General features: G+C 49.5%; 1 protein-coding gene across 1 annotated transcript in view; it reads left to right on the forward strand.

Annotated features, from left to right (window-relative positions):
- TAF4B (TATA-box binding protein associated factor 4b) overlaps positions 1–18,663 on the forward strand; it is a 104,856-nt gene that overhangs the window by 43,878 nt on the left and 42,315 nt on the right. The window contains exons 9-11 of the mRNA XM_064170512.1: positions 5,660–5,795; positions 7,300–7,405; positions 17,036–17,205. Coding sequence (XP_064026582.1) covers positions 5,660–5,795; positions 7,300–7,405; positions 17,036–17,205 — 412 coding nt within the window. The remainder of the gene's footprint in view (positions 1–5,659; positions 5,796–7,299; positions 7,406–17,035; positions 17,206–18,663) is intronic.

The raw sequence follows: 18,663 nt of genomic DNA on the forward strand, positions 1-18,663 counted from the left end.
TCTTCCAACCTGGTTGATTCTATGAAGCTGCCCAGAGAGGTTGTGGAGTCTCCTCTGGAGACTTTCAAGATCTGCCTGAATGCATTCCTGTGCACACTACCCTGGGGGATCCTGCTTGGCAGAGAGGTTGGATTCAATAATCTCTGGAGATGCCTTCCAACCTCTAAAGTTCTGTGATTCTGTGACTCTTTGCTCTTCAAAACACCTGCTTATTTTTTGCCTTGCACATAGCTGAAAGGCTGAGTTGACCACTTTGTATCTTGGCTCTATCAGAAGCTTGGTGTTTGTTCAGTCTATTAGCACAAAGAGCAGGTTAGTTAGAAGCAGCTTCATCTAGGGCTTCTCTACTGCCTTTCCTTGAAAGGACAGAGGGCTTGCTTCCTCTCACAAGAGAACAAATCTGGACCCCCCTCCCCTAAGCAGAAGGCTGCTGCTGCCAGCTGAAGGGAAGCACATGCCAGCTGTGCAAATCTGTCCACACAATGCTGCCAGCAATTCCTTTCCCTTTCCAGCCTGCAGAGCTCTCTGCTGCCATACACTCCTTCTGCATGCCCAGTTCTAATTTAGGTCCCTTCTGCTTGAGGAATCTAAAGTGAACTTCCACCTGCCAGCTCTGCTGTAGTGTTAGAGGTGCTTAAGAATACAGCACTGCAGTACTATAATAGCAGAACCATGACCAGAGTGTTGCAACGTGGAACTTCCACAGAGTCAGGGAATCATGTTGGTAGGAAAAGACAGCTTTGAGTTCAGCCATTCTCTAACTCTGCCAAGGCTGGGGCTAAAGCATGGCCCTCAGCACCACATCTCTGCCTCTTTCAAACCCCTCCAGGGATAGGGATTCAACCACCTCCCTGGGCAGCCTGTGCCACTCTTTGTGAGCCCTTTCAGGGAAGAAGTTTCTTCTAATGTCCAGCCTTAACCTCCTCTCGGGCAACTTGAGGTCATTTCTTCTCATCCTGTCACTCGGTACTAGGAGGAAGAGAATCATAGAAGAGACCAACACACCTGGCTCCAGCCTGCTTTCAGAGGCAGTCATTCCTGCTTGATTACAAGGGTTCTAGGTCTGTGTGGTGGAGACCAAGGGAGGCAAGGTGTTTTTCAGGGAAGCTGCTGGGATGAGGTACTTAGTGCCATGGTCTAGATGACTGAATAGGACTGGGTGATAGGTTGGACTGGATGATCTTGGAGGTCTCTTCCAACCTGGGTGATTCTCTTCTATTCTATCACATGTGTCTTGGTTCAAGTTTTAATTTCCCAGAGACTCAAATAGAACCAATAACAGTTTATAGGATTCATTTCCCTCTGCCCCTCTTTCTTCAAAGAAAAGGAGTTAGATGTAGAGAGGAAAAGGCAAAACACACCCAAATAAACAGCCTCACTTCCATTTGGAAGTTAAAAGGGAAAGCACTAACAATAAATAAAGGCTACTTGAGGTAGGGGAGTTACAAAGAGGTATAGGGAAGGGAAAACATGGTACAACTCAAGTTGTGCCAGGGTAGGTATAGGCTGGATATTAGGAAGAAGTTCTTCACAGAGAGAGTGATTGGCATTGGAATGGGCTGCCCAGGGAGGTGGTGGAGGCACCATCCCTGGGGGTCTTCAAGAACAGACTGGATGAGGCACTTAGTGCCATGGTCTGGTTGATTGGATAGGGCTGGGTGCTAGGTTGGACTGGATGAGCTTGGAGGTCTCTTCCAACCTGGTTGATTCTATGATTCTATATATGTATATACAACCAGGCTGATGGCAAAGGGTTTGGCAACCTTGTGGACTGATGGCCACATAGTAAAACAAAGAGCAGCAGGAGCAGGAGTGTGATGCTGGCAGGCAGAGAGGCAGGGCAAGAGAGAGCAAAGCAGGGAGTTCCTCTGTTTTTACAGTGAAGTGGGAGTGAGCTAAGCACTACTCCTGGAGTAAGGTTTGGACCCACACCCGGGCACTTTCCACTCAGCTGCATGTGAGACAGCAGACAGCCCAGAGATCATGCTGCACCAGTGGGCTACAGCTGCAGCCAGTCACTAGTGGTGTCCCCCAGGGATCAGTGCTGGGCACAGTCCTGTTCAATATCTTTATTGATGCTCTGGTCCAGGAGATTGAGTCCAGCATCAGTAAGTTTGCAGATGACACCAAGCTAGAAGCAGGTGTGAAGATGTTGGAGGGTAGGAGAGCCCTGCAGAGGGACCTGGCCAGGCTGGATGGGTGGGCAGAGGACAAGGGGATGAGACTTAACAAGGCCAAGTGCAGAGTTCTACACTTTGGCTCCAACAACCCCAAGCAGCACTACAGGCTGGGGACAGAGTGGCTGAGAGCAGCCAGGCAGAGAGGGAGCTGGGGGTGCTGGCAGAGAGTAGCTGAAGAGGAGGCAGCAGTGCCCAGGTGGGCATCAGAGCCAATGGCATTCTGGGCTGGCTCAGGAGCAGTGTGGGCAGCAGGACAAGGGAGGTTCTTCTGCCCCTGTGCTCAGCACTGCTCAGGACACACCTTGAGTGCTGTGTCCAGTTCAAGAGGAGTCAGGAGGACTTGGGGTCAGGGTCAAGCCCACTCCCCCAGGAGGGTTAACCCTTTACATCATGCCTGTGCTGTGAGCATTTCATGTTTGGAAGAGCTCTCTCCTGGTGACTTAGCACAGAGCTGTTGTCCCACGACAGCACAAGAGGCAATGATGGAAGCTGAGGCATAGGAAGTTCCATGGAAACATGAGGAGGATTTTTTTCCCTGTGAGGGTGACAGAGCCCTGGCACAGGCTGCCCAGGGGGTTTATGGAGTCTCCCTCTCTGGAGATATTAAGAGCTGCCTGGATGTGTTCCTGTGTGATCAGGTATCGGTGATCCTGCTCTGCAGAGGACTGGGACTGGCTGAGCTTTGGAGGTCTCTTCCAGCCCCTGACATTCTGTGATGCTGTGATTTGAAGGGATTGCCTTCCAAAGAAGTTTCACCTCAGCAATAAAATCTGCCTTGCTGGAGTAGTTTGCCTCTTGTTAAAGCTCCATGTTAGGCATAAAGAGCAAGGGTTTCACGGTGTAGTCCCTGCAATTACCATCGAGATGTGCTCCCTGGACACTGCTGCCAGCAGAAGCAAGGAGTGAAGTGGCTGTGCTGTTCCAGCTGCTTGTTCTTAATCAGGAGTTAGTGTCAAGTCCCCTCAGAGCTGAGCTTTCTTCAACAGGCTCCTCAGCTTTTCAAGAGCTTTTTGTGTCCTAGGCATAGACATTTGCATTCTGCTGGTGAGGCTTCCTCCATGAGGCAGTAGTGCTTGTAGTGTGTGATGATAGCTCAACTTCTCTCTGCTGAGCTCCACACTTGGCTCTGTGAATGTAAAACAGGTTCAAGTAAGGCTAATGGAGAGGCTCTCTTGGGCAGCTGTCTGTGTGCTGGCAGTGGATGTGGCACTGCCTTGCTTATCTTTTTTAACTCAGGAGTGTGGATGATTTTTATCTGATGTTTTTGTCAACCTACTTAATGGGGCACAGAGGAACAGTCCCTTTTCTTTATCACTTCTTGCTGCTAACCTGAAGAAAAGAGGCAATAGCTCTTTCTCACAGATATTGCCCAGTTTTGTAATCCTTCTCCCTGGCATTAGATCCTTGTTGCTGTTTCTAGGGTTGCTGTCCTCTCCTGGTGCAAATCCCAAGGCCTCCCAGCTTCTGTTAGCCTAGCAGCTAGGATGGCAAACAGAACATCAGCTCTGCTGCCAGCACATCCCTTCTGTCTCTCCTAGATTCAGAGCATCATACAATCACAGAATGGTTTGGGTTAGAAGGGACCTTGAAGATCATCCAGTTCCAACCCCTCTGCCATGGGCAGGGACACTGCCCACCAGCCCAGCTGGCTCAAGACCTCATCCAGCCTGGCCTTGAACACCTCCAGGGAGGGAGCAGCCTCAGCCTCCCTGGGCAGCCTGTGCCAGTGTCCAGCAGAGCCTGTGAGTGGTTTATCCATGCTTGTCTGTGGCTCAGTAATGACCTGATCATCAGTGGTGCTGTTAACAGTATTGGCCACTTGTAGCATATGGAAGCTGAAGCTTTCAGAAGGATCAACCCCTGTTAGTATCTGTCCTGCTGCAGGAGAGGGTGCTGCATGTGTGAGCTTCTGTGCTTCACAACCTCCCTGAGCAACCTGTGCCAGTGTCTCACCACCCTCACTGCAAACAACTTCTTCCTAACATCCACCTTCAATCTCCCCTCTGCCAGTTCAAGACCATTCCTCCTCCTCCTCTCATTACAAGACCTTATCAATAGTCCCTCCCCAGCCTTCCTGGAGCCCACTTCAGACACTGGAAGGCCACTCCAACATCTCCTCCAAGCCTTCTCTTCTCCAGGCTGCAGACCCCAAACTCTTGTAGCCTGTCCTAATAGCAGAGCTCCTGCAGCCCTCTGAGCATCTTGGTGGCCTCCTCTGGACTGGCTCCAACACTTCCATGTCCTTCTTGTGCTGGGGGCTGCAGAACTGCACACAGGACTTCAGGTGGGGTCTGAGGAGAGCAGAGTAACTTACAGAGCATCTCCATTTACAAATGATGCTGTGGCTTCAGCCATGGGTTAGTAACTTTAGAGTGTGTATAGGAAAAGAATTTGATGCCAGACTTCCAGCTGTTTGCCTTGGTGTTCTCCCTTTCCAGCTGGGTGCAAGTGATGCTTAGCCTTTTGAACTCATTAGCAGGCAGAGTCAGTATTCGGTTTTTGGTGTGTTAAGAAAGACATAGAGAGAGGAGAAGCCTCTCAGTGTAATGTGAGCAGATTGAGAGTGGATGTTAGGAACAAATTCTCCACTGTGAGGGTGGTTGGGTGCTGGATGTGGTGCTTAGGGACATGGTTTGAGGTGAGTCTTGTTGAGTAGGGTTATAGGTTGGACTTGGTGATCCCAAGGGGCTTTCCCAACCTGGATGTTTCTGTGATGCTGTGATTCTGTAAGGGGTTGTGTAATACTCAGTGAACCTCCTCCAGTGTGGTTATCAATAGTGAGTAAGGATGAGGCATCTATTGGGAGCCTTGCTAATTAAATCAGGCAGTTAAAGGAAAACCCTTTGAGCAGCATGACAGCTTCTGTACCTCCTTCCTACAAATCTTCAGTGCTGCTTGGGAATGTCTGCCTGTCCCAGGACCTGCCTGAGCCTGGCTTTTGAAGTCAGTCACTGAAGAAGTCTTGACTGCTGCATCTCTGCTGCATCCCTGCTGCATCAGGACTGGTTCCCTCCAGTGGAACCCAATCTGCTGCCTGAACAAAGATGGGATTTTTTCCAAGATGGAAGTGTTTCCCTGTGAGATCAGTCAGACACTGGAATCCTCTCCCAAGGGAAGCAGTGGATGCCTCTATATGGGTCAGCTGGGCCAGCTCATTTCAGCTACGCTATCACCTAGGAAGTTTGGACCAGGCAGTCCTTGGGCTTCCTTCCAGTTTGGCTATCTGGGATTCTGTGTGAGTTTAGAACTCACCATGGGATGTTAATAATTCTTGAAGTTAAAAACCAAAAATAACAAAACCAAACTAAGCAAAAAGCACACCCCAAAAGCTGAGGTTTCTCTGAGCAGGTCATTTGCCTTAAGCTGCAAGCTAACCATGCATGTCCAGCAGCACTTCTGGCTCAGTGAACACCTTGATGCTCTTTACTTCTCTGATGTGTAGCTTCTCTCACTGGTGGTATTGGATGTTCCCCTGCCAGGTAGTCCAACAACCAGGAGGTACCATTGTGAAGCAAGTATCCATGCTCCCCCAGCCCTCCGTGCTGGCCCTGCAGACATCTCCTGAGGAAAAGATGCCACTGAAGACAGTGCTTCAGACTAGCCAGTTGCTTCCAGGTAAAGTGGAACTACTTTAATGGAGAGAACTGCTTTAAAGGAGAAGGGAGAGGACTATTGAGGTATAGAAGAAAGCCCAGGCTGTTGGGAGGTTGTAGGAATGTAAGGAGGTGGCTGTCTGGTGAGAACAGCTCTGTGCCAGAAGCTCAACATCTCAGTGCATGCCATGGCAACTCAGTGCCAATGTCTCCTTCTGCCACATGTTAGGAACATGAACTAATTGCCACCTGCCAGTACCTGAAGGGGCTACAAGAATGCTGCAGAGGGACTGTTTGCAAATGGTTGCAGTGATAGGACATCCTGGGCTGGCTCAGGAGCATTGTGGGCAGCAGGACAAGGGAGGTTCTTTTGCCCCTGTACTCAGCACTGCTCAGGCCACCCCTGGAGTGCTGTGTCCAGTTGTGGGCTCCTGAATTCAAGAGAGATGTTGAGGTGCTGGAAGGTGTTGAGAGAAGGGCAGCAAGGCTGGGGAGGGGCCTGGAGCAGAGCCCTGTGAGGAGAGGCTGAGGGAGCTGGGGGTGTGCAGCCTGCAGCAGAGGAGGCTCAGGGCAGAGCTCATTGCTGTCTGCAGCTGCCTGCAGGGAGGCTGTAGCCAGGTGGGGTTGGGCTCTGCTGCCAGGCAAGCAGCAACAGAAAAAGGGGACACAGCCTCAAGCTGTGCCAGGGGAGGTCTAGGTTGAATGTTAGGAGGAAGTTGTTGTCAGAGAGAGTGATTGGCACTGGAATGGGCTGCCCAGGGAGGTGGTGGAGTGGCTGTGGCTGGAGGTGTTGAAGCCAAGCCTGGCTGGGGCACTTAGTGCCATGGTCTGGCTGATTGTCCAGGGCTGGGTGCTAGGTTGGGCTGGATGAGCTTGGAGCTCTCTTCCAACCTGTTTGATTCTATGATTCTGTGCCAAGGGCAATGGTTTGAAATGAGAGAAGAGCAGATTAAGATTGGATGTTAGGATCAGTTCTGCACCATGAGGGTGCCAGAACACTGCAACAGGTTATGCAGGGAGGTAGTTGAGGCCCCATCCCTGGAGATATTCTAGGTGAGGCTCAGCAGGGATCTGGGCAACCTGATTTGTTTGAGAATATCTCTGCTTACTGCAGTGGGGTTGGACTGGATGTGCTCTGGAGATCCCTTCTAACCAGAGTGATTCTGTGATTCTATGTCAGTCAAACATTTGTACTGTGAGTGAACTCTTTGCAGTGAACTTCCTTTCTATTAAGATGAACTTCCTTTATGCTAAGCAGCCTGTTTCATTAGGCTTTGCTTTTCCCTACAGCAGGTCCAGACTGAGTATTTCTTAGCCATCCAGTTTCCAGTAGCCAGCACCAAGGAAAGCTTTGCTGAGAGCATGTAGGGATTTTGGCCATGTAGAGCAGAGTGAATGCAAGACATCAGAGTGGCTTTCAAATGGATCTCATTAGTAGCTATTGAGTAGCCTTTGGTAGAAATATGAGCTGGTTAAACGCTTAGCATCTTTCTTTTCACTCTGGCATGTTCTTTGTTTTGTTTTAGGTTCCATTGTGAAACAAATTACCCTGCCAGGAAACAGAATTCTGTCGCTTCAAGCATCTCCTCTTCAGCAAGCTAAAATAAAAGAGAATGGAGCAACATCCTTCAGGTAAAAACAAACAGCATCAATACAGGAGTTTTACTGTAGGAAGAAACAAAAGGAACAGATGGTGGGAAGAGAGCCCACAGAAAAGCAAACTCCTGTAGAAACTTGTTTGTGTTAGCTGCTGTTCACCTTCCAGTACTAATTGCCAAGGGAGAACCTAAAAATGTTGACCTTGTAGCAGATGTTAATTGTTGTTAATGTAAGAGAACTGTCCTGGTGAGGTTGGATTTTCATCAGGCTATCACAGAAAGGTAGAGGTTGGAAAGGACCTCGGGAAATCAGCCAGTCTAACCCCTCTGCTAAAGCAAGATCACCTAAATCAGGTTGCCCAGGATCACAGCATCCAAGTGGGTTTGGAATCTCTCCTGACACAAAGACTCCACAACCTCTCTGGGCAGCCTGCTCCAGGGCTGCAGCACCCTCACAGCAAGAGTTTCCTCCTAGATTCCAGTTTGTGCCTGTTGTCACTTGTCCTATCACTGGGCACCACTGGAAAAGAGTCCAGCCCCACCCTCTTGCCCCCTCCTCTTTAGATACTTACAAACATTGAGAAGATCTCCACTCAGACTGCTCTTTTCCAGGCTGAAGGGCCCCAGGGCCCCCAGCCTCTCCTCATCAGAGACATGCTCCAATCCCCTCAGCATCTTCATAGCCCACATTGGGCTCTTCCTAGTGGTTCTCTGTCCCTTCTGAACTGAGGAGCCCAGAACTGGACACAATACTCCAGGTATGGCCTCACTAAGGCAGAGTAGAGGGGCAAAAGTCCCTCCCTCAGCCTGCTGACCACACTCCCAGTGCCTCCCAGAGTACCATTGGCCTGCTTGGCCACAAGAGCATATTGCTGGCTTGTAGTGACCTTGCTGTCCATCAGCATTCCCAAGTCCTTCTCTGCACAGCAGCTTTCCAGCAGGTCAGCCCTCACCTCTACAGGTATATGAGGTCATTTCATAAGTTCATAGAATGGTTTAGGTTGGAAGGGACCTCAAAGCTCAGCCAGTTCCAACCCCCTGCCATAGGCAGGGACACCTCCCACTTGAACAGGTCGCTCAAGGCCTCATCCAACCTGGCCTTGAACACCTCCAGGGAGGTTGTGGAGCACAGAAGCACAGAATGTGATCCACAACCTCCCTGGGCAACCTGTGCCAGTGTCTCACCAGCCTCACTGCAAACAACTTCTTCCTAACATCCACTTTCAACCTCCCTTCTTCCAGTTTAACCCATTCCTCTCCATCCTGTCCTTACAAGCCCTTGTCAATAGTCCCTCCCCAGCCTTCCTCTAGCCCCCTTGAGATATTGGAAGGCCACTCCAAGGTCTCCTCCAAGCCTTCTCTTCTCCATGCTGCAGAGCCCCAACTCTTGTGTTTCTAGGTGCAGAACCCTTCCTTTTCCTACTGATGTACTTAGAGAAGCCCTTCTTGTTGTCTTGGACCTCTCTTACCAGATTTAATTCCAGGAGGTCCTTAGCTTTCCTTGTCACATGCCTGTGTGCTTTCCCACCCTTCCCATATTCCTCCCTGGTGCTTGCTGTGAACTTCCTTCTGCCATTTGAGATTTTTCCAGCAGCTCCTTGTCCATCCATAAAAGTCTCCTGCCTCCTTTGCTTCACTTCTTACTCACAGGGATGCATCCATCTTGAGCTTGGTGGAAATGATACTTCAATATTATTCAAGTCTCCAAGCAGGGCTTTGAAGAGGTCACAATTAGCTCTCCTGAAATCCAGAGTTGTAATCCTACTTCCACTGTGCATCTTCCATGCAGGATCTTCAACTCCACCATCTCATGGTCACTTTAGCCAGGGCTGTCCCCAGCTTTCACATCCTCAACCAGTCGTTTGGTAGGTCCAGCAGCACACTTCTCATTGACTCCTTCACCACCTGTGTCAAGTCCTCTGCAGAAACCTCTGAGGCTGTGTGTTCCTTGCTCTGTAGCCTCTACAAGTATCAGAGTGCTTGAAGTCCCTCATGAGAACCAATTACACAGACAGTGTGCACCAATGCCTCTGTTTTTCACTTGCAGGCTATGAGGTCCAACAGCTGACCTACAGCAGATTTGCCTTGTGGTGAAAGCTCTCCATAGGACTGGAGCAGACACAACCTCGAGCTCTGCTGAGTGGCTGAATAGCACCAAGCTGCTTGGCCTGGCTGCTGACCTAAAGCTCTGTGCTGTGCTTCACACTCTTTGATTAGCTCCTCACACAAGCTTCTTCCTATGTGTAGAGGTGAAAGTCTTTGCACCTCTAATGATGGCTTGTGGCATGTTCTCTGGGCCTCTGCATTGCAAGAGTGCTGCAAGCTTTTAGTTCTGGGAAGTGATGAACTGTTCAAAAGCAGAAATTATTGCTGTGACTCTGAAATGTGCTGTTGGAGCAGAGGCATTATTGGTCTTATGGCTTAAAGGCAAGCTGGAACTCTCTCTTCCAGGGATAAAAGCAGGTGTGACACCTCTGTCTTGGTGTGACACCTCTGTCTTGGTGTGACACCTCTGTCTTGGTGTGACACCTCTGTCTTGGTGTGACACCTCTGTCTTGTTGACCAATAAAGCTACAAGTTTGTGTGCACTGATACAGACAGAGAGCTGCTGCTCTCTGCATTAACATACAGTGAACACTTAAACCACTTTTCATCTCAGAAGCTGATCTTAAAGCAAGATCTCTGTTCAGCTGCCTTAAGCTCTTAGGAAATATCTTTCAGCATAGGCTTTGGGCTGGAGTTATGCTTGACAATTAAAATCATTTTGTGAATGTCATAGAATCAGTCAGGGTTGGAAGGGACCACAAGGAGCAGCCAGTTCCAACCCCCCTGCCATGGGCAGGGACACTCTACCCTAGAGCAGGCTGCCCAGACTGCTATCCAGCCTGGCCTTAAACACCTCCAGGGATGGAGCCTCAAACACCTCCCTGGGCGACCCTGAGCCTCAGAAAGTGCTGGTCCTGAGCAGAGACTGAGCTGGGAAGAGGCAGCCCTGAGCAGAGCTGGATCTGCTCACACCAGGACACCAGCACAGCTGTGCTTTGTGACCTGTGGTCCATCAAACTGGTGACCATGTGTGAGGCAGAGAGAGGCACCATGGCCCTCTCAGAGCCATAAAAGCTCAGAGGTTTTATGGTGGGACTGGCTCTGGGCAGAGAGCAGAGTGTGTAATTGATGTGATGGCACATGTGACACTCCAGACTGTCTGCTCTCTTTGCCAGATGTCACTGACTCCCTGTGCCATTGTGTCTGGGCTAGGCTGGGACATGAGAACGTAATGCTGACTCAGATGTGCTTAGGAAGCTGTAATTTGACCTTGTCTGCTCTTTAATGGACTGGGTTTAGTCGCTGGAGATGAGCAGTAGGAAAAATGATGATCCCCTCTAATTAAAGAAACGTTCTAGAAAGGATTCCAACTAAGCAGGGGCATTGCTGGCACCTGCTTGCCCCTTGGCATGTCTTGTAAGGGGCACTGAAAAAGCCTGGCCCTATCCTCCTGACACCCACCCTTGAGCAGCGTTGATGAGATCCCCTCTCAGTCTGCTCTTTTCCAGACTGAACAGCCCTAACCCTCTCAATCTTTCCTCATAAGAGAAATGATGCAGGCCCCTCAGCATCTCTGCAGCCCAGTTTGGCAGAGTTGTTCTCCAAAGCCCATTCAGCTCTGACTTATGCTCTGAGAGGCACTGGCAGACTCAACTGACAGACAAATAGGAGACAGGGAGGTTGTAGCCAGGTGGGGTTGGGCACTGCTGCCAGGCAAGCAGCAACAGAACAAGGGGACACAGCCTCAAGCTGTGCCAGGGCAGGTCTAGGCTGGATGTGAGGAGGCAGTTCCTGGCAGAGAGAGTGATTGGCATTGGAATGGGCTGCCCAGGGAGGTGGTGGAGTGGCTGTGCCTGGAGGTGTTGAGGCCAAGCCTGGCTGGGGCACTTAGTGCCATGGTCTGGTTGGTTGGCCAGGGCTGGGTGCTAGGTTGGGCTGGCTGAGCTTGGAGCTCTCTTCCAGCCTGGTTGACTCCATGACTCTAAGATGTGCATCGGTCGAACACCAGAGGGTGCCCCAGGCTCACTTTTCAGCTCGTAGAGGCACAGTCACAGAGGTGACCAGCATCTGCCTTGCTTGGGCTTCTCTTCCAGTGCCTTATTTAGAGTAAATATCAGCCCTGACTTCACGCAGGATAACTCTCACTACTTGCTGGTCTCTTTTCACCTCCATCCTGATAAGCTTCAGTCACTGGAGACGTGTAACAGCTGGGAGGGATTTGCTTCCTGATTTCTAGATGTGGCCTGATCAAGTGAAAGGAGGTGGTGTAGGAGGGGATTTCTGGAGGGATGGCAGAAAACAAAAGCCAGGGTCCACCAGAAACATCTGCAGGGCTGCTCTGGAACCTCTTACACTGCTCAGCTCGGGATGATTTCTGTCTCACTTTGGGTGCATGATGCCTTGCTTCAAATGATTGAGGTTTGCTTGAAGAGCAAGCAGGAACCAACACTTTTTTCCTCTGTTTGCTGTGTTAAGGTTGGACTAAAAGGATGGAAAAGAATAGTCTTTCTTTACTATGAATTTACTATTTACTCCTGGTGACTGTTTTGCTATTTACTAGGTAGTTTTTACTATTTCCTAGGTAGTTGTTACTATTTATTAGGCAGTTCTTACTATTTACTATACAGAATGGTTCTTACTATTCCTTTTTATACCTTTAGTAGCTTTTACTATTTCCTAGGTAGTTTATTCTAGTTCCTAGAAATAGAATAGTAGCAACTATAGTAAACAGTTGTTTGTTACTATTTGCTATAAAGAATGGTTCTTACTATTTCTTTTTATACCTTTAGTAGTTCATACTATTTCCTAGGTGGTTCTTACTATTTACTATAAAGAGTAGTTCTTACTATTCCTCTTTATACCTTTAGTGGCTTTTACTATTTCCTAGTTAGTTCTTACTATTTACTATAAAGAGTAGTTCTTACTATTCCTCTTTATACCTTTAGTAGCTTTTACTATTTCCTAGGTAGTTCATACTATTTCCTAGGTAGTTCTTACTATTTACTATAAAGAATAGTTCTTACTATTCCTCTTTATACCTTTAGTAGCTTTTACTATTTCCTAGGTAGTTCATACTATTTACCAGGTAGCTTTTGCTATTTACTAGGTAGTTCTTACTATTTACTCTAAAGAATGGTTCTTACCATTCCTTTTTATACCTTTAGTAGCTTTTACTATTTCCTGGGTAGTTCATACTGTTTACTAGGTAGTTTTTACTATTTCCTAGGTAGTTCTTACTATTTACTATAAAGAATGGTTCTTACTATTCCTTTTTATACCTTTAGTAGTTCATACTATTTCCTAGGTAGTTTTTACTATTTCCTAGGTAGTTTTTACTATTTCCTAGGTAGTTTTTACTATTTCCTAGGTAGTTTTTACTATTTCCTAGGTAGTTTTTACTATTTCCTAGGTAGTTTTTACTATTTCCTAGGTAGTTCATACTATTTCCTAGGTAGTTCATACTATTTCCTAGGTAGTTCATACTATTTCCTAGGTAGTTTTTACTGTTTACTAGGTAGTTCTTACTATTTACTATAAAGAATGGTTCTTACTATTCCTTTTTATACCTTTAGTAGCTTTTACTATTTACTAGGCAGTTTTTACTATTTCCTAGGTAGTTCATAGCATTTACTAGGTCGTTGTTACTATTTCCTAGGTAGTTCATACTATTTACTATAAAGAATGGTTCTCACTATTCCTTTTCATACCTTTAGTACTAACATAACATGGCTTCTGGCATTCAGCTTACCCTGTAGTGAGCACCAGTTGTAAGGACAAACAATCCTCCTTTCTTTGGGTGCAGCAGCGTTTCCATAGGTGCAAATGAATCTGTCTCTGATGAAGTACAAACTTAGATCCCACAAGGAAGAAGTTAGGATGGTAGAGCTGGTCCTTACAAACAGTACACAGAGAGATGTTTGCTTGCCTATAAGCTGGGATGTGTGTAGAGGGATAGAGTGGCAGGGGTTAGAAGGGGACCTCCAGAGATCACCAAGTCCAAGCTCCCTGCCAAAGCAGGGGCAGCCAGGGCAGGTCACACAGGAGCACATCCAGGTAGGTTTTGAGAGCCTGCAGAGAAGGAGACTCCACAACCTCTCTGGGCAGCCTGCACCAGGGCTCCAGCACCCTCACATCAAAGTTTCTCCTCATCCTGAGGTCGAGCTCCCTGTGTTTCAGTTTGTACCTGTTGGTCCTTGTCCTACAAGAGAGACTATCACAGTATCATCAGAGTTGGAAGAGACCTCACAGATCATCAAGTCCAACCCTTTACCACAGAGCTCAAGGCCAGACCATGGCACCAAGTGCCACGTCCAGTCCTGCCTTGAACATGGAAATACTGAAGAAAATACCAACCTGATAAAGGCAGCCAAGCTGGGGAAGGGTCTGGAGAACAGGGCAGGAGAGGGCAGCTGAGGGAGCTGGGGTTGGTTAGTGTGGAGAAGAGGAACGTGAGAGGAGACCTCATTGCTCTCTACAGCTCCCTGGATGGAGGTTGCAGTGAGGTGGGAGTTGGGCTCTGCTCCCTACTGTCTGATGATAGAACAAGAGAAAATTGTGCCAGGGAAGGTTTAGGTTGGAGATGAGGAAAAATGCCTTTGCTGCAGGAGGGGTCAGGGACTGGAACAGACTGCCCAGGGAGGTGGTGAAGTCACCATCCCTGGAGGTGCACAAGAAGCATGTGACCATGGCAGTTTGAAACGTGGTTTAATGGCCATGCTGGTGTTAGATTGATGGTTGGACATGAAGATCTTGGAGGTCTTTTCCAACCAAAAGTGAAGGCTGACTTTAGAGCACTGACATTTGTGTCTGTAGAAAGGAGGATAAATGCACAGTAGAGAAGGCTACCACCTCTTTGCTGGAGTGTTTGGAGCATGTGACCAGGCCAAAACCTGAAATGGTTTACTGAAAGTGCTTGCTGTAGCCAAGGTGCAGGCATCCTCACTTGGGACTCCATAAAGAAGGTCCAGCAGGCTAAGGTGAGGTGCCAGCACCAGCTGCTCTGCTAACTTGCACTCCATGTTCTCAGTGCCAGCTGTGCTGATCTTCTGATCTCCTGCATCAGCAGATCATAGAACCATGGAACTGGCAGGGCTGGAAGGGACCTCAGAGATCATCCAATTCCAACCCCCTGCCATGGGCAGGGCCACCTCACACTAGAGCAGGTTGCTCAAAGCCACATCCAGCCTGGCCGTAGAGACCTCCAGGGATGAGGCTTCCACCACCTCTGTGGGCAACCTCTTCCAAAGTCTGACCCCCCTCATGGAGAAGAACTTCTTCCTAACACCCAATCTGAACCTCCCCACTTCTAGTTTTACTTCATTCCCCCCAGTCCTTTCACTACCTGACATCCTAAAAAGTCCCTCCCCAGCCTTCCTGTAGCCCCCTTCAGATACTGGAAGGCCACAATAAGGTCTCCTTGAAGCCTTCTCCTTTCCAGACTGAACAGCCCCAACTCTCTCAGTCTGTCCTCTGATCATGCTTGTGGCCCTTGCCTGGCAGTCAGTGCACTTGTAGGGTGTTCTTGTCTCTGCCACCAGCAAAGACTTTTTCTGTGGCTATCACCAAGAGGAGGAAACTGGAGTGCACTTGTGAAGATCAGTTAGCACTCAATTAGCATGCAGGGAAGCTTCACTTAGAGGCTTGTTGAAAGATCAGGGTCTGTGTTAGGCTGGTGTTGCTCATCAGTATACACTTACAACTGCTCAGTTACTGGCTGTGGAAAGATGGGAGGAGGGAAGCTGTTCTGACTGCTAACTGTGATCACTTAACCATTCTGACAGTGCTGCCCAGACCCCCAGGTCCTGTTCCTCAGGGCTGCTCTCAGCCATTCCCCACCCAACCTGGAGTTGTGCTTGGGTTTGTGCCCACCAAGATGCAGGACCTTACACTTGGCCTTGTTGAATGTCATGAGGTTGGTCTAGGCACACCTCTCCAGCCTGTCCAGGTCCCTCTGGATGGCAGATCTTTTCCAACCAAACCTATTCTGTGTACAGGAGTGTGCTAGGATTGATGCAAAGAGCAAGGTGTGGGCTGATTGCTGTCTATATGCGAGAGGCTTTTGTATCTCACTTGTTCAGGGAGCTCACTGAAAGAAAAGTGAAGCTCAGGCCTGTGCTGGTGCACTCATGCTGTGAGCTTCAGTTCATAGCACAGGCACCTCAAAATGGGCTAATTTGTACTTCAGTGAGGCAGTGTTCAACTTCAGTCAACACTTGGTTCTGCCTAGAGAGTTCACTTGGCTTTGCTCAGCAAATCAGTGGTTTAGAATAACTTTTGGGATGTAAGAGCAGCAGTGCACAGTGAGGGGCTTGGAGGGACTTCATCCAGGTTTACCACTGTCCTTCCTCAGAATTTACCCAAAGAGTGGCTGCCAATGGCTCCATGGCCAAGTGGAGGCCAGTGACAAGCACAGTCCCTCAGGGGTCAGGCCTGGGACCAGTCTTGTTCAACGTCTTTGTGGGTGCCATGGACAGAGGCACTGAGTGCAGCCTCAGCAAGTTTGCTGCCCACACCAAGCTGTGTGGTGCAGCAGCCAGGCTGGAGGGCAGGGATCCATCCAGAGGGACCTGCACAGGCTGCAGAGGTGGGCACAAGCCAAGCTCAGGAGGTTCAACAAGACCAAGAGCAAGGTCCTGCAAGCACAAATGCAGGCTGGGCAGTGAGTGGCTGGAGAGCAGCCCTGAGGAGAGGGACTTGGGAGTGCTGCTGGAGGAGAAGCTCAACAGGAGCCAGCAGTGTGCACTTGCAGCCCAGAAAGCCAAGCAGAGCCTGGGCTGCAGCAGCAGCAGTGTGGCCAGCAGGGCCAGGGAGGGGATTCTCCCCCTCTGCTCTGCTCTGCTGAGACCCCACCTGGAGTCCTGCATCCAGTTCTGGAGCCCCTGGGACAAGAGGGCTGTGGAGATGCTGGAGAGTGTCCAGAGCAGGGCCAGGAGGATGCTCAGAGGCTGCAGCAGCTCTGCTGTGAGCACAGGCTGAAAGAGTTGGGGCTGTGCAGGCTGGAGCAGAGGAGGCTCCCAGGTGACCTTCTTGTGGCCTTCCAGCATCTGAAGGGGGATACAAAAAAGCTGGGGAGGGACTTTTGAGGCTGTCAGAGAGTGCCAGGACTGGGGGGAAAGGAGCAAAGCTGTAGGTGGGGAGAGTGAGGCTGGAGCTGAGGAGGAAGTTGTTGAGCAGGAGAGTGGTGAGAGGCTGGACTGGGTTGCCCAGGGAGGTGGTTGAGGCCCCATGGCTGGAGGTGTTTGAGGCCAGGCTGGCTGAGGCTGTGTGCAGCCTGCTCTAGGGTAGGGTGTCCCTGGGCATGGCAGGGGGGTTGGAACTGGCTGCTCCATGTGATCCCTTCTAACCCTGATTCTAATATTCTGATTTCCAGTTTGAGGTGAGGGCTTTGCATGCCTAGCACCTGAGGCAGTAATCAAGCTGCTGTTTGAGAGGCTCTGCGCTGCACTGCGGAGGCTTTAAGCAGCCATCCCTGCTGCCCATGCCCATGCCCATGCCATGTACCCAGGGTCTGGGGGGCGCCTCCAAGATAGCTGAGCATAGTTGTTTTGGTGCTAGCTGAGAGGCTTTTCCTTTGTGTCCGTTGTGAGTGAGGTGTGCAGTGTTGTTTGTGTCTGCACAGGGAAGAAGATGACATAAAGGATGTGGCTTCCACGGCTGGCATCAGCGGCGCCGAGGAGAGCAGGTGCATTTTGGCAGCAGGCTCCGAGCTCGTCGGTGCTGTCATCCACTCGTGTGCAGATGAACCTTTTCTGTCCTCAGAAGCACTCCAGAAGAAGATCTTGGAGATAGGTGAGAGCAAAGCACACGTAGCAGATGTGCAGGGATGTAGTGTTCCTTGCCTGCCTTCCTGTGGGCCAACCCATGCAGGCTTGGAAGAGCTGAAACTATGAAGGTCTGCATCCTCACTTCATATATTCCTACTAAACCACTCTGAGCTTTTGCTTCCCCTTTCAAGACACAACTCTTTTTTTAGCTGGAAGTAGCCTAAAGCACAAGCAGAGGGAAGAAACTGATGCCCCTTTTACATGAGAAGGCTGAGAAATTGTGTTATCCTGAATGGGACACTCAACCCCCACAGAGATGCTGGTGTCAAAGCAATCCCTTCAGCATGCTTTGCTCTTTCTGCATGGCACTGACTTTCCTGACAGCTTTGTTAGCTGAGCAGCCACTTCATGGCCAATATGCCATGAGGAAGAGGTTTCAGACACAGCAGGTCTCTGTTTCTGACTCCCTCTCTAGAAAAGTCTCTTTCACTAATTCTGTGCAAAAGAGATGTTCAAGCTGTTTGTGTCAGTGAGTGATAGTTGGGCTCTATGATGATTTAATGTCTCTAGGATCTGGGGATTGAGGTACCCTCAGTAAGTTTGCAGAAGACACCAAATTGGATGGGAGTATTGATCTGCTGGAGGGTAGGAAGTCTCTGCAGAGGGATCTGGGCAGGCTGGATTGATGGGCCAAGATCAGTTGTGTGAGGTTCAACAAGGCCAGGTGCTAGGTCCTACATTTGTGTCACAGCAACCTCCTGTGAAACTACAGGCTTGGGGTAGAGTGGCTGGAAACTGCCCAGCAGAAAAGGACTTGGAGGTGCTGGCCAACAGCAGCTGAAGATGAGCCAGGGTGTGCCCAGGTAGCCAAGAAGACCACCAGCATCCTGGCCTGGATCAGCAGTGGTGCAGCTAGCAGGAGTAAGGCAACAATTGTCACCCTGTACTCAGCACCTCGGGTACTGGGTTGAGTTTTGGGTCCCTCACTCAAAGGAGGACATTGAGGTGTGGGATTGGGTCCACAGAAGAGCAGCTAAGCTGGTGAAAGGTCTGTGCAACTGGGCTGGTAAGCAGCAGCTGGGGGAACTGGGGTTGCTTAGCCTGGAGGAGAGGAGGCTGAGGGGAGACCTCATTGTGCTCTACAGCTCCTGAAAAGGAGGTCAGAGCCAAGAGGTTGTTCTCTTCTCTCTAGTAACAAATGTAAGAACAAGAAGAAATAGCTTCAACTTGCACTAGGGGAGTTTTAGGTTGGACATTAGAAGCAACTCCTGAGAGGGTTCTCAAAGACTTGCATAGGTTCCTTCAGAGAGTTGGTTGAATCCCCATCCCTGAAGGTGTTGCAAAGAGAGAGAGATGTGGTGCTGAGGGACGTGGTTTAACTGGGGTAGTGTTAGAGAATGGTTGGATCTGTGATCTTAAAGCCCTTTTCTAACCAAGGTGACTCTCTGAAGTCTGGGAAGACAAAAGAGCCAGTGGCATCCTG

Source organism: Pogoniulus pusillus, chromosome 34, assembly GCF_015220805.1.
Source record: "Pogoniulus pusillus isolate bPogPus1 chromosome 34, bPogPus1.pri, whole genome shotgun sequence".
NCBI lineage: Eukaryota > Metazoa > Chordata > Aves > Piciformes > Lybiidae > Pogoniulus > Pogoniulus pusillus.